Here is a 23,275-nt window from a genome sequence, read left to right as displayed (position 1 = left end):
TGATTCGAGTATTTGGCGAACGCCATTTTGTCCTACTAATTTTGGCGGTCTTTGAACTCACCGTAGTTTGTGTAAGTGTTGTTGAAACTTACTTTTAAATTTTTATTTTAAGGGTTAACATTTTTTGTTGAAAATAATTATGGTTGTGAATTCATGTTATATTTTTTGTAAATTATACACATTTGTTTTAATATAAAAGGGGCAATTTATTTCCTTTGTGACACCGCTATTCTCGCGAGATTTTGGTGTAGTATTTGGGGTTGCAGACATGCAGCAGCAAGAACATTTGGCTTGCTGAACAAGTTGCACAAGACTGAAATATTTGCTGCCCAAGAACCTCCGAAGTGGCAGGCGGCCACAAGTTTTCATGGCATAAACTCAAGTAAAGAGCCCGTCTTTATGAAGCCGTGCCAGTGTGGTCATTTCGGAGCCACAGTTTGTTTACATGTATAACTTTCTCCGACCTTCTAGGACGCGTTTTATGAGACTTCTTTTTCTGTCTCATTTTGTCCACCAAACTTTTAACTTTGTGCATGAATGCATAAATGTGAGTTTTGTCGATTTTATTGACTTGTGTGGAGTGCTAATCAGACATATTTGGTCACTGCATGACTGCAAGCTAATGGACGCTAACATGCTATTTAGGCTAGCTATACGTACATATTGCGTCATTATGCCTCATTTGTAGCGATATTTCAGATCATTTAATTTCCTTTAAGTCCTCTTAATTCAATTTATATCTCATGATACACTATCTGTATGTAATATGGCTTTTAATTTTTTGCGGCTCCAGACAGATTTGTTTTTGTATTTGGGTTACCGACCCCTGCCATAGTCTCTGCGGACTGAGCTACCATAGTGTAGCGGCTGGATGGCGGAAAAGTAGTTTTAAACTGAACAGCTAGCGTTTTTTACCGCATTAAGCAAGTAGAAGCTCCATTCATCCCTGTGCACAAGCGTGAGGCTAAAAACCAAACTTTAATGATCGAACACTGCTTTGACATAGTAACCGCTAACTAATTACTCTTAAGAATGAACAACACGTTACATTACTAACAACAACAAAAACCAGAGTACTCTCAACTCTGGTTATCTAGCAATAAAAGACTTGGGAAACGTTAAACACTTGGTACGTTTTTTAAGATAAATACTGTATACAGCCATTCGGACTATTAGTTTTGGTCCATCTCTTCCATCCCTAATTCACACTATGCTATTGGATGTCACCGTCTAATGGCATACTTTGCCGTGACTCAAAATTAAGCGGTACTGTGTGGATGAGTAAAACTGACTTTTTGTTTTTTGTCATAAGCATTGTGCAACGTTATCTGATATTTTTAAACCATATTTAAGGGCCTACTGAAATGAGATTTTCTTATTTAAACGAGGATAGCAGGTCCATTCTATGTGTCGTACTTGATCATTTCGCGATATTGCAGTATTTTTGCTGAAAGGAATTAGTAGAGAACATCCACGATAAAGTTAGCAACTGGAGAAAAGCCGGAAGTCGCAGAAGATGACGTCACATCTTGAGGGCTCCTCACATATTCACATTGATTTTAATGGGAGCCTCCAACAAAAACAGCTATTCGGACCGAGAAAACGACAATTTCCCCATTAATTTGAGCGAGGGTGAAAGATTCGTGTTTGAGGATATTGATAGCGACGGACTAGAAAAAAAAAGGTGATTGCAATCGCGTTGCATTGAGCCGGATTCACATGTTTTCAGCGACATTTACTAGGATAATTCTGGGAAATCTCTTATCTTTCTATTGTGTTGCTAGTGTTTTAGTGAGTTTAACAGTACCTGATAGTCGGAAGTGTACGTCCACGGCCAGGTGTTGACGCGCAGTGTCTCGGGGAAGTCGACGGCAGCTGTACGGGAGGCATAAGCTCAGCTGATATCCGGTTAGTGGAAACTTTTTAACCACAATTTTCTCACCAAAACCTGCTGGTTGACAAGTGGTCGGGATCCATGTCCGCTCTGATCCATAGTAAAGTTTCAACTCTGTGAATTTTAAACAAGGAATCACCGTGTGTTTGTGTGGTTAAAGGCTAAAGCTTCCCAACTCCATCGTTCTACTTTGACTTCTCCAATATTAATTGAACAAATTGCAAAAGATTCAGCAACACGGATCTCCATAATACTGTATAATTATGCCGTTAAAGCAGACGACTTTTAGTTGTGTGTGTACGCAGCGCTCATATTCATAACAGCCTGTGACGTCACGCGTACACGTCATCATAACACGACGTTTTCAAGAAAAAAAGTCCCGGGAAATTCAAAATTGCAATTTAGTAAACTAAAAAGGCCGTATTGGCATGTGTTTCAATGATAATATTTCATCATTGATACATAAGCTATCAGACTGCGTGGTGGGTAGTAGTGGGTTTCAGTAGGCCTTTAAAACGTTTCTCAAACAAATCAATGTAGAAACAAACAATTTTACAAAGTGATCACTGCAGACACATGATTGGCCCAATTGTATTCTGCAAAATAATGAAAGGGACCATTTTTAAGTGCCATTCCTCCATTTTGATGTGGTCTTTAAAAAGTTTAAGAAAGTCTTAAATTTGACCTGTTGAAACCTGCAGAAACCCTGTTGTTGTTATGTCTTGTAAGATAATGAGTAAAAATTATTTATGGATACAAGCAAGTAAACATCTTATTTGAAAAAAGTGGAACCAAAACTTAAATTAACTAAAGGGAAACTTCTTAACTGGAATTTGTTCCTTGGTACTTTAACTTAACGTTATTGTACTTTTTTTGAAATTTGCTTAAATGTTTGAAATGAGAGCAGAAAAGGTCTCCTCTTGTTAATTCAACCTTTTGGTGTTAACTTTACTTTATTCAAAAGAGATGTGAATGCATTGGTCATTAATTGTTGTTTAACTACTTGTTTGTCCCCATAATTAATTTATGTATAATTACCTAACAAGAGAGAACCTGAATTTTGGAACCCTCACCTCCAGTGTCCGCCAGTATCAATTTCACAGTCACAATAGTTACTGAACCAAATTCAACTCACTAAATCTTTTCGGATTGTATCGTTCTCCAAAAAATGATTAAAATTTTGGATTAAGCACTAATCGTTAGACGCCTATAGCTTAATCATTAAACCCCTAATATAGATAAATCAATGAGGAGTTAGTTGTTGCTGTAGTCCCGATCATGCCTTTCAGGGTTGTGTTAATACATCGATACGTAGCTATGAGACACGTGACAATCAATATTGATTAGAAAAAATGTTCAATAAGGTAATCTATCAACATTCGCTTTTTTGCAATACTGGCTTCTTTTAACAAGAGCAATCATTTTTTATCGTCCACACTCTCTCACCAGTACCAACACACACTTGCACACATGGCTGAGCCAATGACGCATTCATGGCCCGATGCACGGTGGTCACAAATCTAGTACTACACTTAACTGACAGGTTGCCACAGTATATAACCTACAGAACAGTGCAAAAGACCGATTAGTTGAGTGAAAAAAAATATATGAAGGATGTTGTTTGGCAAGTCTTTATTTCTGAACAGGCAGAGTAAGCTATTTTGTAATAAACTTGTTGGTACCAATAGCTAATGTCTAAATGTTCTTTATTTATTACACTTTGAGTAAAAATAGAGGCTCTTTGTTGTGGGGAATTTGTTAGTGTTCCGTCTAATGTGTCTTCACTTTGTTAGATGGACGCTAACAAGTAGATTTGAAAAAAAATATGTTATTATTATAGTATCACATATTTTTTTAATCAATTAGTACTGCTTACAAACCCTGTTTCCATATGAGTTGGGAAATTGTGTTAGATGTAAATACAGAAATTGTGTTAGATGTAAATATAAACGGAATACAATGATTTGCAAATCCTTTTCAACCCATATTCAGTTGAATGCACTAGTACAAAGACAAGATATTTCATGTTCAAACTCTCAGACTTAATTTTTTTTTTTGCTTTTAATAATTAACTTGGAATTTCATGGCTGCAACACATGTCAAAGTAGTTGGGAAAGGGCATGTTCACCACTGTGTTACATCACCTTTTCTTTTAACAACACTCAATAAACGTTTGGGAACTGAGGAAACTAATTGTTGAAGCTTTGAAAGTGGAATTCTTTCCCATTCTTGTTTTATGTAGAGCTTCAGTTGTTCAACAGTCCGGGATCTCCTCTGTCGTATTTTACGCTTCATAATGCGCCACACATTTTCGATGGGAGACAGGTCTGGACTGCAGGCGGGCCAGGAAAGTACCCGCACTCTTTTTTTACGAAGCCACGTTGTTGTACCACGTGCTGAATGTGGCTTGGCATTGTCTTGCTGAAATTAGCAGGGGCGTCCATGAAATAGACGGGACTTAGATGGGAGCATATGTTGTTCCAAAACCTGTATGTACCTTTCAGCATTAATGGTGCCTTCACAGATGTGTAAGTTACCCATGCCTTTGGCACTAATGCACCCCCATACCATCACAGATGCTGGCTTTTGAACTTTGCGTCGATAATAGTCTGGATGGTTCGCGTCCCCTTTGGTCCAAATGACACAATGTTGAATATTTCCAAAAACAATTTGAAATGTGGACTCGTCAGACCACAGAACACTTTTCCACTTTGCATCAGTCCATCTTAGATGATCTTGGGCCCAGAGATCATCTGGCGTTTCAGGATGTTGTTGATAAATGGCTTTCACGTTGCATAGTAGAGCTTTAACTTGCACTTACAGATTTAGCGACCAACTGTATTTAGTGACAGTGGTTTTCTGAAGTGTTCCTGAGCCCATGTGGTGATATCCTTTAGAGATTGATGTCGGTTTTTGATACAGTGCCGTCTGAGGGATCGAAGGTCACGGTCATTCAATGTTGGTTTCTGGCCATGCCGCTTACGTGGAGTGATTTCTCCAGATTCTCTGAACCTTTTGATGATATTATGGACCGTAGATGTTGAAATCCCTAAATTTCTTGCAATTGCACTTTGAGAAACGTTGTTCTTAAACTGTTTTGACTATTTGCTCACGCAGTTGTGGACAAAGGGGTGTACCTCGCCCCATCCTTTCTTGTGAAAGACTGAGCATTTTTTTGGGAAGCTGTTTTTAGACCCAATCATGGCACCCACCTGTTCCCAATTAGCCTGCACACCTGTGGGATGCTGCAAATAAGTGTTTGATGAGCATTCCTCAACTTTATCATTACTTATTGCCACCTTTCCCAACTTCTTTGTCACCTGTTGCTGGCATCAAATTCTAAAGTTAATGATTATTGTACAAAAAAAATGTTTATCATTTTGAACATCAAATATGTTGTCTTTGTAGCATATTCAACTGAATGTGGGTTGAAAATGATTTGCAACACAATTTCCCAACTCATATGGAAACGGGGTTTGTAGTTCACCTTTTGACTTTTTATCTTGCCCCCAGTTCCTTTTTTCTTTTTTTTAAAAATGTGTTTTCACTATGAGCATGTATTAAAATATGATGTGTAAAATCACTGTCAGGTGCCTCTTATTTGTCAGGGCAAGTTATTTTATTGTCTAGACTGGTGAGGCTTGTTTGTGTCTGCTTTCATGGGACGGACAGAATTCCGTGACTTGTTTGTCTGGATGTTGAGTCAGAGCAGATCAGTGTCATCTGGCTTTTATTAAGTTGTCTGCGGTCTTTGTCCGATGACTCTGTGGTCTTGTTCTTTTTGTAAGAAAAGTCAGCCAAACACTCAAAATTCTACCTGTCTATTTGCACCTGAAGTTTTAACCATTTGGGAAATGTGAGCTAATAATCATTTTCTTTTTTTCCCATCAACTACCTCATTCTATTTCTCCCCTAACATTACAATTGAGATTTGATATGTAAATTTAAGTGATCGATTAATTTAATAGGACGTATGTATACATTAATAGACATATTACATGATTGATTGGTTTAGGAGTTATGCTTGAATACATATTGTATTGCTTTTTTGGCATTAGCTCAGCATTCTAAGAGGATTAGTGTCATATTGAGTAAAAAACAAACTTGTGTTTGCACACCTTACAGAAGCACGTTTTTAGTAGTATACAATGTCTTTACAGTTGTTGAGCCGATTTGTTAGAATAATGTTGCAGTGATTGGGATTCATGTTGATGTTTCTAAATCCCAGAGGTCATTAAAGCCACCTTCGGCATCGCTCTGTATCAGTGAATGGCACAAGACAAAGAAGTGTGCATAGTGTTTTAGGCCAGTGTTTGTAAACCACTGTGCTGTGGCATTATAGTGTGCCGTGAGATACAGTCTGTGCCGTGGGAGATTATGTAATTTCACCTATTTGGGTTGAAAATAATTTTTGCAAACCAGTAATTATAGTCTGCAAATTATGTGTGGTTGTTGAGTTTCGGTGCTGTCTAGAGCTTGGCAGAGTAACTGTGTAATACTGTTCCAGATCTGTAGGTGGCAACAGGTAGCCAATTGCTTTGTAGATGTAGGAAACAGAGGGAGGCAATGTGCAGGTAAAAATATGTCTAATCCTTAAACTAAAAATAAACAAAAGGTGTGTGCCCTATGCCGAACAAAACAAAAACTGAACTTGCTACATAGTGAACAAAAACAGAATGCTGGACGACAGCAAAGACTTACTGTGAAGCAAAGATGGCGTCCGCAATGTACATCCGAACATTACATGACAATCCACGATGTCCCCACAAAAAAGGATAAAAACAACTGAAATATTCTTGATTGCTAAAACAATGCGGGAAATATCGCTCAAAGGAAGACATGAAAATGCTACAGGAAAATACCAAAAAAAAAGAGAAAAAGCCACTAAAATAGGAGCACAAGACAAGAACTAAAACACTACTCATAGGAAAACAGCAAAAAACTCATAAGTCACGGTGTGATGTGACAGTACACCTATTTTGAGACAAGAGCTATATTGATGCATGCATGGTTATGGTTTAAAGTCATATCCAACAATTGCAACGACGACTTTTCACTGTCAGATGAGTTTCGTTTTTTAATGATTTCTGCTGGTGGTGTGCCTCCGGATTTTTTCAACTCAAAAATTGTGCCTTGTCTAAAACACTGTTTTAGACAAGGGGTTCTTAAACTATTTGAGACCATCGACACCTTACAGGAAAGAACATTTTACTCCGAGCCATTTATATAATAACATTTGAAATAATATTTGAAATAAAATATAAACAAATTGCAAACTGCATTTCATGCCATAGTAATTATTTATATTTCAAACATTCTAACTTGATTAAGTCAGACTCGTTTTATAGAAACAAGTCGTTGTTGATATCACAGGCTGTTACGTGTCTGCCCTAATGATTATTCAAAGCGCATGTCTCATTAGCTGTGTTGTTTTGGTCAGCCATGTCTGATGCATCATTGAACTCCATAACACTCTCTCCTCTTTGCCCAGGAGAAAACACAGAAAAAAATAATTAGTTATGAATAAATGATGATGACATTTGTTCAGTGCTGAAAATAAGAGGCTTTCTGTGTGCGTGGAAAAGAATGAATGTATAGCTGAGCGATGGGAGGGGATAATTAGGTGTGTTTTATCTGATTAACCGAACAAAATAATTGATAGTTTACTCTATAATGCAGGCCTGGGAAATCATTTTGACTGGGGGGCCAAATTTAGAGAAATAAATGTGACGGAGGGCAGGTATATCTATTTTTAGGAACACTAATACAAAACATCACAATGATGTCTGATTGAATGCTAAAAACGTATTGACAGACCGTCTTAAAACACGGAATGGAATTCAAATTTTCTCCATGAACGACAAAACACTGAATATTGACAACATACAAATGTCACACCCCCTCTCGAGCGACACATTTTACAATCAAACAAAACGCGACAAACAGCGAAAAATGAACGCAAAGGGTAAAGATACAATAAACAATCTGATATATAACTAAGCTTTAGAACTTTTTCGTGAAGATCTCCTTCTACGTCTGACCCTGACACCCACATTTCAGGCTGACACTCTGTGGAAACGCTCCCCACCCACACTGCTTGGTGCCTCGTCTGAGCTGCTGTGACTTAGATTACCATAGTAACTAATTAATTATAGTAACTAGTAGGGCTGCGAATCTTTGGGTGTCCCACGATTCGATTCAATATCGATTCTTGGGGTCGCGATCCGATTTTTTCGTTTCAACGTGATTCTCGATTCAAAAACGACATTTTTCCGATTCAAAACGATTCTCTATTCATTCAATACACAAGATTTCAGCAGGATCTACCCCAGTCTGCTGACATGCTAGCAGAGTAGTTGATTTAAAAAAAAAAAGCTTTTATAATTGTAAAGGACAATGTTTTATCAACTAATTGCAATAATGTAAATTTGTTTTAACTCTTAAACGAACCAAAAATATGACTTATTTTATTTTTGTGAAAACATTGGACACAGTGTGTTGTCAAGCTTATGAGATGCGATGCAAGTGTAAGCCACTGTGACACTATTGTTCTTTTTTTTTATTTTTATAAATGTCTAATGATAATGTCAATGAGGGATTTTTAATCACTGCTATGCTGAAATTATAGCTAATATTGATACTGTTGTTGATAATATTCATTTTTGTTTCACTACTTTTGGTTGGTTCTGTGTCGAGTTTGTGTCTCCTTTCAATTGCTCTGTTTATTGCAGTTCTGAGTGTTGCTGGGTCAGGTTTGGTTTTGGAATTGGATAGCATTGTTATGGTATTGCTGTGTATTGTTTTGTTGGATTGATTTGAATTTTTTTTTTTTTTTTAAATCGATTAAAAAAAAAAAAGAATCGATTTTGAATCGCACAACGTGAGAATCGCGATTCATATTCGAATTGATTTTTTCCCACACCCCTAGTAACTAGTGTATCATGCAAAAAGCGCAGATTCCAACCATTGAAATACTTTGTATAGTTCAAGACTTACGGTCATTTGAAAACATCACTGCCCACTATAATGGCAGCTACAGTTTCCATCTTAAAGATCTAAAACAAATATTTGGGAATGTCTGGCGGGCCAGATTGAAATACTCAACGGGCCGCATGTGGCCCCCGGGCCTTAATTTGCCCAGGCCTGGTATAATGGATAGCTTACTTATGACACACACACGGGCGATTGAAGCCACACTGATTTTGTTTCTCCATGTACGCAAGTAGCCACTTGTGCATAGGCAAAATTTATTTAATCTGATCATAATTCAGATTACGACGTTATTGTGTACATAGACCCTGAAAAAAATTATCTGGTTGTGACGTGTGTTTCCATGTATCATTCCTTAAATCGTAGTATTTTATTTTGACATGCGCAGCACATAGGTTAAACGGAAGTAGAAGAAGAAGAAGCAGTGACTTCCGCTGTAAACAAACATCTAACTTTTTCCGCTGATCCAAAATCATGTGGCGGGGGCAGCAGCCTAAGCAGGGAACCCCAGACTTCCTTCTCCCCTGTTACTTCGTCCAGCTCTTCCCGGGGGAATTCCCGAGGCGTTCCCAGGCAAACTGGGATACAGTCTTTCAAGCGTTTTCTGGGTCTTCCCTATGGTCTCCAACCGGTTAGACGCGTCCTAAACACCTCCCCAGCGGGGGGCGTTCGGGGGGCATTCTGAGCAAATGGCCAGAGCACCTCATCTGGCTTCTCTCCATGTGGAGGGGCAGTGGCTCCCAAATGACAGAGCTTTTCACCCTATCCATAAAGGAGAGCCCCACCACCCGACCGAGGAAACTTAAATTCGGCCAAAGCTCATGACCATAGGAACGTAGATCCACCCGTAAATTGAGAGCTTTGCATTTCGGTTTAGCTCCTTTTCCACCACGACTGACTGATGCAGGGTCCGCATCACTGCAGACGATGCACTCTTCCCTCACTCGTGAACAAGACCCAGAGGTACTTGAACTGCTCTACTTGGGGCAGGGTCTCCTCCTCAACCCGGAAATGGCAGTCTGCCCTTTTCCAGGTGATAAAAATGGACTTGGAAGTGCTCATTTTCATCTCAGTCACTTCACATTTAAAAGCTGGAGTTCCTGGCCAGATGAAGCCAGCAGGACGACGACATCTGCAAAAAGCAGAGACCTAATCCTGCAGCCACCAAACCGGATCCCCCTCAACGGCCTGAATGTGTCGAGAAATTGGGTCAGACTATTCCGAATGCTTAATGTATACATTAAGCATTTTTAAAGGTAAAGTACCACTGATAGTCACACACACACTAGGTGTGGTGAAATTACCCTCTGCATTGGACCTATCCCCTTGTTCCACCCCCTAGGAGGTGAGGGTAGCAGTGAGCAGCAGCGGTGGCCACGCTCGGGAATCATTTTGATGATTCCATCATCTTCCGCTTATCCGGGGTCGGGTCGCGGGGGCAACAGCCTAAGCAGGGAAACCCAGACTTCCCTCTCCCCAGCCACTTCGTCTAGCTCTTCCCGGGGGATCCCGAGGCGTTCCCAGGCCAGCCGGGAGACATAGTCTTCCCAACGTGTCCTGGGTCTTCCCCGTGGCCTCTTACCGGTTGGACGTGCCCTAAACCTAAACACCTCCCTAGGGAGGCGTTCGGGTGGCATCCTGACCAGATGCCCGAACCACCTCATCTGGCTCCTCTCGATGTGAAGGAGCAGCGGCTATACTTTGAGTCCCTCCCGGATGGCAGAGCTTCTCACCCTATCTCTAAGGGAGAGCCCCGCCACACGGCGTAGGAAACTCATTTCGGCCGCTTGTACCCGTGATCTTATCCTTTCGGTCATGACCCAAAGCTCATGACCATAGGTGAGGATGGGAACGTAGATCGACCGGTAAATTGAGAGCTTTGCCTTCCGGCTCAGCTCCTTCTTCACCACAACGGATCGGTACAACGTCCGCATTACTGAAGACGCCACACCGATCCGCCTGTCGATCTCATGATCCACTCTTCCCTCACTCGTGAACAAGACTCATAGGTACTTGAACTCCTCCACTTGGGGCAGGGTCTCCTCCCCAACCCGGAGATGGCATTCCACCCTTTTCCGGGCGAGAACCATTTTGATGATTTAACCCCCAATTCCAACCCTTGATGCTGAGTGGGTTTGAACTCATGACCTACCGATCTCAGAGCAGGCACTCTAACCACGAGGCCCCTTGAGCAGGCATTTTATTTCGGTTAATCTGATTAATCGTGTCCATGAGCACATAGCACATTTTTATAATTATACACACCACATTGTAGATGTAATCTTGCTGTTTTGAGTTGAAATAAGTGAAAGCGCTCACAGAGAAGTGGGAACTCAACATTCATTCACACCTGATGGTGGTAAGCTACATCAGTAGCCACAGCTGCCCTGACTGACGGCCCCTCCGACCACCACCTATCATTCATTCATCATTCATTCACCAGTGTGAACGGCACCGGGGGCAAAGGGTGAAGTGTCCTGCCCAAGGACACAACGGCAGCGATATTTTGGATGTCAATAGGTGGGAAGCGAACCTGCAGCCCACAGGTTTCTGGCCGGCCGCTCTACCCACTACGCCATGCCGCGTGCTTTAAAATGTCTCTGACAATCTTGCACTTTTTCTTTTGAAATGACATGAATGTTTGTGCTACTGCTTAATAACTGTTTAATAAATAGTTTTGTGTAATTGATTTAGTTGTGATTTCCCTCTCTGCATGAAAGTTTAAAATGAGCATATATTAATTCAGTATGGAGAAGAATGTTATAATGTAGACACATAGACTCATCATACTGCTGTGATTATATGTATCATGTGTTCATTCAAGGCTAAGGCGAAATATGGCCATATATATCGTGTATCGTGACATGGTCTAAAAATATTGAGATATTAATAAAAGCCCTAAACGGGAAACACTGAAATAACTTGTTTTTACAGTACAATGGTGGCGATGCGGAAGTAGGAATTTGTTTCTCTTTTATGTGGAAATAAAAACGTCCGACTATTTCGATAATTTCTGACAAAAATCTGAAACTTATTTGTACTTCCTTCTCCCCCCGACAGGCCTCCAGTGTTACTGTGAGCGATGCAGCGCCAACTCTAGCTGCACTACAGATGGTATCTGTTTCGCCAATATTCGCAAGACTGGCACACGCTTGACGACGGAGCTGCGCCAGTGTGTTCACAATAAAGAACTGTTACCGCGGGATCGCCCCTTCATATGTGCGGCCTCCTTCAAGCACGATACAGGCTTTTATCCCGTTTGCTGTAACACAGATTACTGCAACAAGGACCCTGACCTCAAAGATTTACAAGGTAAGTGAGGTCAACTGTTTTCTTTGGGGACTTTCACTGTGCATGCAAAATTGATATTGTGTTTGTCAACAACTTCTACTCCTTTTTATCCCTGGAAATGAACAAAGTGTAAACAAACTAAATTATTGTAACTGTGAACATGTGCAAGTGATGTTGCAAATTAATAACCAATATTTAACATGAAGAAGGGGTAGGGTCATATAAGCTCTACTCCTTTAGGACAGTGGTTCTTAACATTTTTTCAGTGATGAACATTTTTTTAATTCAAGTACCCCCTAATCAGAGCAAAGCATTTTTGGTTGAAAAAAAGAGATAAAGAAGTAAAATACAGCACTATGTCATCAGTTTCTGATTTATTCAATTGTATAAGAGTGCAAAATATTGGTCATTTGTAGTGGTCTTTCTTGAACTGTTTGGAAAAAAAGATATAAAATTGACTAAAAACTTGTTGAAAAATAAACAAGTGATTCAATTATAAATAAGTAATCATTAGGAGTGTGGGAAAAAATCGATTCGAATACAAATCGAATCGTTTATGTTGTGCGATTCAGAATCGATTCTCTCTTTTTTTTTCTTTTTTTTTTAAATCTTTTTTTTTTGTTTTTTTTAAATCAATCCAACAAACCACTACACAGCAATACCACAACAATGCAATCCAATTCCAAAACCAAACCTGACCCAGCAACACTCAGAACCGCAATAAACAGAGCAATTGAAAGGAGACACAAACACGACACAGAACAAACCAAAAGTAATGAAAAAATAAAGAATATTATCAACAGTATCAATATTAATTATAATTTCAGCATAGCAGTGATTAAAAATCCCTCACTGACATCATTAGACATTTATAAAAATAATAAAAAAGAACAATAGTGTCACAGTGGCTTACACTTGCATCTTATCTTATAAGCTTGACAACACACTGTGTCCAATGTTTTCACAAAGATAAAATAAGTCATATTTTTGGTTCGTTTAATAGTTAAAACACATTTTCATAATTGCAATCAGTTGATAAAACATTGTCCTTTACAATTATAAAAGCTTTTTTTTTTTTTTTTATAAATGTACTACTCTGCTAGCATGTCAGCAGACTGGGGTAGATCCTGCTGAAATCTTATGTATAGAATCAATACAGAATCGTTTTGAATCGGAAAAATATCGTTTTTGGATCGAGAATCGAATCGAAAATATCGATGTATTATCGAATCGTGACCCCAAGAATCTATAAATTGTGGGACACCCAAAGATTCACAGCCCTAGTAATCATCAACTTAAAGTGCCCTCTTTGGGGATTGTAATAGAGATCCATCTGGATTCATGAACTTAATTCTAAATATTTCTTCCCAAAAAAATAAATCTTTAACATCAATATTTATGGAACATGTCCACAAAAAATCTAGCTGTCAACACTGAATATTGCTTTTTTGCATTTCTTTTCACAGTTTATGAACTTACATTCATATTTTGTTGAAGTATTATTCAATAAATATATTAATAAAGGATTTTTGAATTGTTGCTATGTTTAGAATATTTAAAAAAAATCTCACGTACCCTTTGGCATACCTTCAAGTACCCCCAGGGGTACGCGTACCCCCATTTGAGAACCACTGCTTTAGGACATGTAACCAAGTGATCCGCCGATTATATCAAAACTTCAATACAACCCTAAACACACCCTGAAAAGAAGCCATTAATCAGCCCCTCCGTTTTTTTTCAGGCTGATATAGTGGCCTAAAATGTGTGAATTCTCGGCAGCTTTTTTAGAAATTTGCGATGTTTCTCAATAACTGGGTTTCCGCGGAGCATTAAAAAACGCCAAGTCGTTAAATGGATTGAAGGCCTTAAATGGAATTAAAAAGCACTAAAAACAATGTCCAGAGGCTATAACAAATGTAATACAATTGTAGGGCTGAATAATTAATAGAATTTTGATTATGGTTTCTCTTGATCATGAAAATATAATGTTCTGGGTAAAAAAATGATTAATGGGCCACGCAACGTCTATGCAAATTCCGGAGCTTCTGGCGCTGAAACGGATGAGTTGGGCGTATGAGTGAAAACAAGACAACGTCTACCGTACTAGAAATTTGGGATCTCATCATGGTCACTCATTTTTGACACAGCGCTAATTACTAATCCCTAAACTCAATAGAAAAGTAAGGCATATGATTTCCGCGTCGAAGTAACCACGGACGGAGTCACACAATAGGCCAATAAAACGTAATCCTCTGACAAACGCAAAATAATATCAGGGAAATTTACATAAATGGAAGTGAAATGTTGTCAGTCTGAGGAGAAGGAACATTTTTGTGAAAAGTAATGTGTCCGGGAATGCTAATTTACCCCTGAAACACGTCCTGAACTAAACAATGTGGAGACAGCCACATGAAACAGCGACTAAACTCCGAAGCTAAAGCTAGCAGGAACAATCCATACACCCGCGACACATCTCATCTGCTTGTGTTGTTGTGAACGTCATCATCAATGTTAAAATTCATGGACAAACAGTCTCAAGTCCTTTTTTTTGTTTTTACTGGTCAAGCTGAGAACCGTACAGCACTTCCCCCTTTCACAATTTTAGCCCAGTGTGCCACATCCGGTCTAAAGGTTTCTAAAAGTACCGTACGTCAACATTATGTACTTTAAGTACTTATTGATACTTTTACTCAAGGATTATGCTTTGACCTAAAATTTTTGTGAAAATTGTCCAAAAGATGTATTGCGCCAATAAAAAGATTTTTGAATTTAAAGGCCTACTGAAACCCACTACTACCGACCACGCAGTCTGATAGTTTATATATCAATGATGAAATATCAACATTGCAACACATGCCAATACGGCCTTTTTAGTTGACTAAATCGCAATTTTAAATATCCGGCGAAGTGTCGTGTTGAAAATATCGCGATATGATGACGTGTGCGTTTGACGTCTCGGGTTGTAGCGGACATTATTTTCCAGCCCGATCCAAGCTGTAAGTAGTCTGCTTTAATCGCATAATTAAACAGTATTCTGGACATCTGTGTTGCTGAATCTTTTGCAATTTGTTCAATTAATAATGGAGAAGTCAAAGTAGAAAGATGGAGGTGGGAAGCTTTTAGCCTTAAGCCACACAAACACACGGTGTTTCGGTGTTTCCTTGTTTAAAATTCCCGGAGGTGAAGCCTTACTATGGATCAGAGCGGTCAAGCGAAAATGTCAAGCGGCAGTTTTCGGTGGGAAAATTGTGGTAATAATCGGCTTTTACCGGAGATCAGCGGAGTTGCGTCCTGCTGCAGCTGTGTGACTTTCCTCAGGTATTTTGGCGTCAACACACCTGTGGCCACACCCCTCCGACTTTAAGGTACTATATAACTCACTAAAACACTAGCAACACAATAGGCAGATAAGGGATTTCCCAGAATTATCCTAGTAAATGTGTCTAAAAACATCTGAATCGCTCAGAATCGTAATCGCCTTTTTTTTAATACTTTTTTTCTTTCTTTTTTTTCTGGTCCTTCACTCTAAATTTCCTCATCCACGAATCTTTCATCCTCGCTCAAATTAATGGAGAAATTGTCGCTTTCTCGGTCCGAATAGCTCTAGCTGCTGCTGGCTATGATTGTAAACAATGTGAGGATGAGAGGAGCTGTCACGCCAAATTTCTTCCCCCCTACAAACCCCCCCCCCCCCCCCCCCCATTTACTTCCAGGGTCATGATTAATACAGCCATTTTTTTAATGCTATATTATAAAAATATAACGCTATATTATAAAAACACAGACGTTTTGTTAACGCTATATTATTATAAAAAAATTTAAACATTTTTTAAAAACACAAGCTATGGGATGACGAATTTACTTCCGGGGTCACGTTTCCTCTTATGTCATCCCATAACTTGTGTTTGTAAATTGTTTTTAAATTTTTTTTATAATATAGTGTTAACAAAACGTCTGTATTTTCATAGTATAGCGTTATATTTTTATAATATAGCGTTAACAAAACGTCTGTATTAATCATAACCCCGGAAGTAAATGGGGGTGGGGGGGGAAGGTTTTTGTAGGGAGAAGATATTTGGCATGACAGAGCCCTACAACCCGTGACGTCATGCGCACATCTGCGACTTCCGGTACAGGCAAGGCTTTTTAATTAGCGACCAAAAGTTGCCAATTTTATCGTCGATGTTCTCTACTAAATCCTTTCAGCAAAAATATGGCAATATCGCGAAATGATCAAGTATGACACATAGAATGGACCTGCTATCCCCGTTTAAATAAGAAAATCTAATTTCAGTGGGCCTTTAATGTAAATAATTTTATTTGACACAGAAAGCACACACTCTCTGGTGGTAAAATTTGTGTAAAAGGTAAATAATAGAATTAAAAACAAAACGGGAAAAAATGAATTTAGTTGTTTTTTTATATTGCCATTGTTATGAATGTATTTTATTGTTGTGCTTTATTAATGACTAATTTACATCCCATTTTTATTAAAAACTATATTTAAAGCTGAGGTTTGGTGGTACAATAAATACTGTTTTCGTATAAATGAATTATTGTGTGCGTGCGTGCATATATGTTACAAGCCTGTTTTGCAGGTTTATTCAATAAAATCCCCTGAAGAGCCCGGAAACACAGGGTATTTCATCCCTACTTTGTTGTTTCAGGAAAAAACACAGAGGCTAATGTAGGAATTGAGGACGGTATAACGGATAAACCATAGAAAACTCGACTATATATATATATATATATATATATATATATATATATATATATAAATAAATAAAACGCCAACTCGGGTAGATCCTGCTTTAGTTTTTGTGACCAGGAGTTAGTACATGTTCCTCACAATACAAAGGTCCTGTAGTCATGGGTGCAATCCCGGGCTCGGGATCTTTCTGTGTGGAATTTGCATGTTCTCCCCGTGACTGTGTGGGTTCCCGTCTGGGTACTCCGGCTTCCTCCCACCTCCAAAAACATGCACCTCGGGATAGGTTGATTGGCAACACTAAATTGGCCCTAGTGTGTGAATGTGAGTGTGAATGTTGTCTATCTGTGTTGGCCCTGTGATGACTGGCAACTTGTCCAGGGTGTAACCCGCCTTCCGCCTGAATGCAATTGAGATAGGCTCCAGCACCCACCGCAACCCCAAAAGGGACAAGCAGTAGAAAATGGATGGATGGATCTTGGGCACGAAAAGATTGGTGGCCCCCAACCCCGTAAACCTGAGAGAGATAAGCGGTAGAAAATGGATGGATGGATGCTGTATCGATGTTTTATTCATTTTATACCGTACAGACTTCAAAGATGGCAGCAAAAGCACTCATTCGCACCGTCGTGTACAAAGAGAGTATGGTCAACTCGGTTTCAATTTCTCCATGATTGTTGGTCAAACGCTAATGAAGATTTTAACAAAATGAGGTTTCTGAATTGTATTTTTTGACAGTTTGTTTATCTTTTTATGTTCATTGCACCGTCAGGTGCGCGTTAGAGTGCCTGCTGGTCACGAAACAGCAGGCACGTAGCAGCAGAGTGCGTCAAATACGGACACAAAAAAATTGTCATGAAATAATAATAAACGTGAATCCACTGTTTACTCACATGGACCTTTTATTAGCACATTGTGCCAACAACATAACATCAGTCATTACATCAATAAAAAAATCACGTGGGAAAAATATATAAATGACAAGAACCAGTAATTCCACATTTCTTTATTTATGAATGTTATTTTTCATCAACTGAAATAAAGTTGCCAGTTTGAACCGTCCGATAAGTCTCCTGCATGTTTTTGTGCCCCAGACTAACCAGCTCTCATCTCTCACCTCCCTTTGCCCTAATGCCCTGTGAGTCCGGTTGCTACGGTAACGTTTACATTCCTTCAAAATAAGATGCAGATACAACATTAAAAACGAATATTAAGTGCATGAGAATTTGAACTCATCGTAACGCTAAATCAATGGGAGCCTGAGCTTATTTCTCTGCAATGAGGCGGTCCCAACTGGGGGTAATGGGAGACAAAGTGTGTTACTTATCTCCAGTCTGCTCCTTTTTGTTTTGTTTTGGTGGCTGTCACTGCAGAAAATTCCGCTTCACACAAACAGGATGTCGGAAATGGCAACAGGGTTTTCAGTGCTGTAGTGGCGATCTCGGGGTATTCTGCCATGACTTTAATCCAGAAAACCGGCAGAGTTGTTGTCTCAAACAGACTTGTACGGCTGCCGTCATTTGCAATCTCCAGCAGTTGATCTTCTTCTTGCACAGACATGCTGGATTTAATGATCGATTGAGACTTTTATGAGTAGATTGCACAGTACAGTATATATTCCGCATTATTGACCACTAAATGGTAACACTTGAATACGTTTTTCAACTTGTTTGTCGGGGTCCACGTTAATCAATTCATGGTACAAATATATCAGCATAATACAGTCATCACACAAGTTAATCATCAGAGTATATACATTGAATTATTTACTGTATTTTCCGGACTATAAGTCGCAGTTTTTTTCATAGTTTGGGTGCGACATATATTCCGGAGCGATTTATGTGTGAAATTATTAACACATTACCGTAAAATATCAAATAATATTATTGATCTCATTCGCGGAAGAGACGAAGAAAATGTCAGCAATCGTCACACACACGTCAACCAATAACAATTCGGCGGGGGAGGGTCATGGCAGAAGTGCATTGTGGGTCATGGAATGCTAACTGCTCTATGCGTGGCGCAGTGGTAGAGTGGCCGTGCGCAACCCCAGGGTCCCTGGTTCAATCCCCACCTAGTACCAACCTCGTCACGTCCGTTGGGTCCTGAGCAAGACACTTCCCCCTTGCTCCTGATGGGTGCTGGTTAGCGTCTTGCATGGCAGCTCCCTCCATCAATGTGTGAATGGGTAAATGTGGAAGTAGTGTCAAAGCGCTTTGAGTACCTTAAAGGTAGAAAAGCACTATACAAGTACAACCCATTTATCATTTATGCTATATGCTACTGCCGTAGCTATTTCAAAGGGTAATTTCATCGTTTGCGGTAACTTATAAAAACTGAGAAAGGCTGAACAAAAATTGGACCGAAAAGGATCTCATGTACTGCAGATTACAAGCTGGACGTAGTGAAATATGCAGCAGAAAACGACAAGAGGAAACAGCGCATACCTTCTGAGTTGGCAGAGTTTTTTTAGAAGCGACATCGAGGAAGAAGATTTCATGGGATTTATCGATTAGGAGTGACAGATTGTTTGGTAAACATATAGCATGTTCTATATGTTATAGTTATTTGAATGACTCTTACCATAATATGTTAAGTTAACATACCAGGCACCTTCTCAGTTGGTTATTTATGCGTCATAACGTTCACTTATTCAACCTGTTGTTCATTATTCTTTATTTATTTTAAATTGTCTTTCAAATGTCTATTCTTGGTGTTGGATTTTATCAAATAAATTTCCCCCAAAAATGCAACTTATATTGTAGCGCGACGTATCTGTTTTTTTCCTTCTTTATTGTGCATTTTCGGCCGGTGTGACATATACTCTGGAGCGATTTATAATCCGAAATATACGGTACTCCATCCACCCATCCATCATCTTCCGCTTATCCGAGGTCGGGTCGCGGGGGCAGCAGCCTAAGCAGGGAAGCCCAGACTTCCCTATCTCCAGCCACTTCGTCTAGCTCTTCCCGGGGGATCCCGAGGCGTTCCCAGGCCAGCCGGGAGACATAGTCTTTCCAACGTGTCCTGGGTCTTCCCCGTGGCCTCCTACCAGCTGGACGTGCCCTAAACACATCCCTAGGGAGGCGTTCGGGTGGCATCCTGACCAGATGCCCGAACCACCTCATCTGGCTCCTCTCGATGTGGAGGAGCAGCGGCTTTACGTTGAGCTCCTCCCGGATGGCAGAGCTTCTCACCCTATCTCTAAGGGAGAGCCCCGCCACCCGGCGGAGGAAACTCATTTCGGCCGCTTGTACCCGTGATCTTATCCTTTCGGTCATGACCCAAAGCTCATGACCATAGGTGAGGATGGGAACGTAGATCGACCGGTAAATTGAGAGCTTTGCCTTCCGGCTCAGCTCCTTCTTCACCACAACGGATCGATACAACGTCCGCATTACTGAAGACGCCGCACCGATCCGCCTGTCGATCTCACGATCCACTCTTCCCCCACTCGTGAACAAGACTCCTAGGTACTTGAACTCCTCCACTTGGGGCAGGGTCTCCTCCCCAACCCGGAGATGGCACTCCACCCTTTTCCGGGCGAGAACCATGGACTCGGACTTGGAGGTGCTGATTCTCATTCCGGTCGCTTCACACTCGGCTGCGAACCGATCCAGTGAGAGCTGAAGATCCCGGCCAGATGAAGCCATCAGGACTACATCATCTGCAAAAAGCAGAGACCTAATCCCGTGGCCACCAAACCGGAACCCCTCAACGCCTTGACTGCGCCTAGAAATTCTGTCCATAAAAGTTATGAACAGAATCGGTGACAAAGGACAGCCTTGGCGGAGTCCAACCTTCACTGGAAACGTGTCCGACTTACTGCCAGCAATGCGGACCAAGCTCTGACACTGATCATACAGGGAGCGGACTGCCACAATAAGACAGTCCGATACCCCATACTCTCTGAGCACTCCCCACAGGACTTCCCGAGGGACACGGTCGAATGCCTTCTCCAAGTCCACAAAGCACATGTAGACTGGTTGGGCAAACTCCCATGCACCCTCAAGAACCCTGCCGAGAGTATAGAGCTGGTCCACAGTTCCACGACCAGGACGAAAACCACACTGTTCCTCCAGAATCCGAGGTTCGACTATCCGGCGAAGCCTCCTCTCCAGTACACCTGAATAAACCTTACCGGGAAGGCTGAGGAGTGTGATCCCACGATAGTTGGAACACACCCTCCGGTCCCCCTTCTTAAAGAGAGGAACCACCACCCCGGTCTGCCAATCCAGAGGTACCGCCCCCGATGTCCACGCGATGCTGCAGAGTCTTGTCAACCAAGACAGCCCCACAGCATCCAGAGCCTTAAGGAACTCCGGGCGGATCTCATCCACCCCCGGGGCCTTGCCGCCGAGGAGCTTTTTAACTACCTCAGCGACCTCAGCCCCAGAAATAGGAGAGTCCACTACAGATTTCCCAGGCACCGCTTCCTCAAAGAAAGACGTGTTGGTGGGATTGAGGAGGTCTTCGAAGTATTCCCTCCACCGATCCACAACATCCGCAGTCGAAGTCAGCAGAACACCATCCGCACCATACACGGTGTTGATAGTGCACTGCTTCCCCTTCCTGAGGCGCCGTATGGTGGTCCAGAATCGCTTCGAAGCCGTCCGGAAGTCGTTTTCCATGGCTTCCCCGAACTCTTCCCATGTCCGAGTTTTTGCCTCCGCGACCGCTAAAGCTGCACACCGCTTGGCCCGTCGGTACCCGTCCACTGCCTCCGGAGTCCTATGAGCCAAAAGAACCCGATAGGACTCCTTCTTCAGCTTGACGGCATCCCTCACTGCTGGTGTCCACCAACGGGTTCTGGGATTACCGCCACGACAGGCACCAACAACCTTGCGGCCACAGCTCCAATCAGCCGCCTCGACAATAGAGGTTCGGAACATGGTCCACTCGGACTCAATGTCCCGCACCTCCCTCGTGACATGTTCAAAGTTCTCCCGGAGGTGTGAATTGAAACTTTCTCTGACAGGAGACTCTGCCAGACGTTCCCAGCAGACCCTCACAATGCGTTTGGGCCTGCCAGGTCTGTCCGGCATCCTCCCCCACCATCGCAGCCAACTCACCACCAGGTGGTGATCGGTAGAAAGCTCCGCCCCTCTCTTCACCCGAGTGTCCAAAACATGAGGCCGCAAATCCGATGACACAACTACAAAGTCGATCATGGAACTGCGGCCTAGGGTGTCCTGGTGCCAAGTGCACATATGGACACCCTTATGTTTGAACATGGTGTTTGACGAGCACAAAAGTCCAATAACAAAACACCACTCGGGTTTAGATCCGGGCGACCATTCTTCCCAATCACGCCTCTCCAGGTTTCACTGTCGTTGCCAACATGAGCGTTGAAGTCTCCCAGTAGGACAAGGGAATCACCCGGAGGAGCACTTTCCAGTACTCCCTCGAGTGTACCCAAAAAGGGTGGGTATTCTGAACTGCTGTTTGGTGCGTAAGCACAAACAACAGTCAGGACCCGTCCCCCCACCCGAAGGCGAAGGGAAGCTACCCTCTCGTCCACTGGGTTGAACTCAAACGTACAGGCTTTGAGCCGGGGGGCAACCAGAATTGCCACCCCAGCCCGTCGCCTCTCACTGCCGGCAACGCCAGAGTGGAAGAGGGTCCAGTCCCTCTCGAGAGAACTGGTTCCAGAGCCCTTGCTGTGCGTCGAGGTGAGTCCGACTATATCCAGCCGGAACTTCTCTACCTCGCGCACTAGCTCAGGCTCCTTTCCCCCCAGTGAGGTGACGTTCCACGTCCCAAGAGCTAGCTTCTGTAGCCGAGGATCGGACCGCCAAGTGCCCTGCCTTCGGCTGCCGCCCAGCTCACAATGCACCCGACCTCTATGGCCCCTCCTATGAGTGGTGAGCCCATTGGAGGGATGACCCACGTTGCCTCTTCGGGCTGTGCCCGGCCGGGCCCCATGGGAACAGGCCCGACCACCAGGCGCTCGCCATCGTGCCCCAACTCCGGGCCTGGCTCCAGAGCGGGGCCCCGGTGACCCACGTCCGGGCGAGGGAAATCTGGGTTCATTTCGTTGTAATTCCATAGAAGTCTTTGAGCTGCTCTTTGTCTGATCACTCACCTAGGACCTGTTTGTCTTGGGAGACCCTACCAGGGGGCATGAAAACCCCCAGACAACATAGCTCCTAGGATCATTGGGACACGCAAACTCCTCTACCACGGTAAGGTAGCAGCTCAGAGAGGAGTACTTTACGGTACTTTATCCGCCAATTTAAATACAGTTGTCCTTATTCCCTGAAGAGACAGTTTGAGTTCATTGAGCAAGGTGTATATGTCGCATAAGTAAGCCAGTTTTGCTGGTCACTGAAATGTTCCGCCAGCGGTGACTTTTTTTCTGAGAGAAATCTTTGCAGTGGCTCTCGTAACTC

General features: G+C 41.9%; 1 protein-coding gene across 1 annotated transcript in view; it reads left to right on the top strand.

Moving 5' to 3' along the window:
• Positions 1-23,275, top strand: part of tgfbr1b (transforming growth factor, beta receptor 1 b) — a 126,666-nt gene that overhangs the window by 52,717 nt on the left and 50,674 nt on the right. Inside the window, exon 2 of the mRNA XM_061922185.1 lies at positions 11,945-12,196. Coding sequence (XP_061778169.1) covers positions 11,945-12,196 — 252 coding nt within the window. The remainder of the gene's footprint in view (positions 1-11,944; positions 12,197-23,275) is intronic.

The sequence above is a fragment of the Nerophis ophidion genome, linkage group LG15, assembly GCF_033978795.1.
Source record: "Nerophis ophidion isolate RoL-2023_Sa linkage group LG15, RoL_Noph_v1.0, whole genome shotgun sequence".
Lineage (NCBI taxonomy): Eukaryota > Metazoa > Chordata > Actinopteri > Syngnathiformes > Syngnathidae > Nerophis > Nerophis ophidion.
Note: the sequence above shows the minus strand (reverse complement) of the source record. Positions and strands in the feature narration are given on the sequence as shown.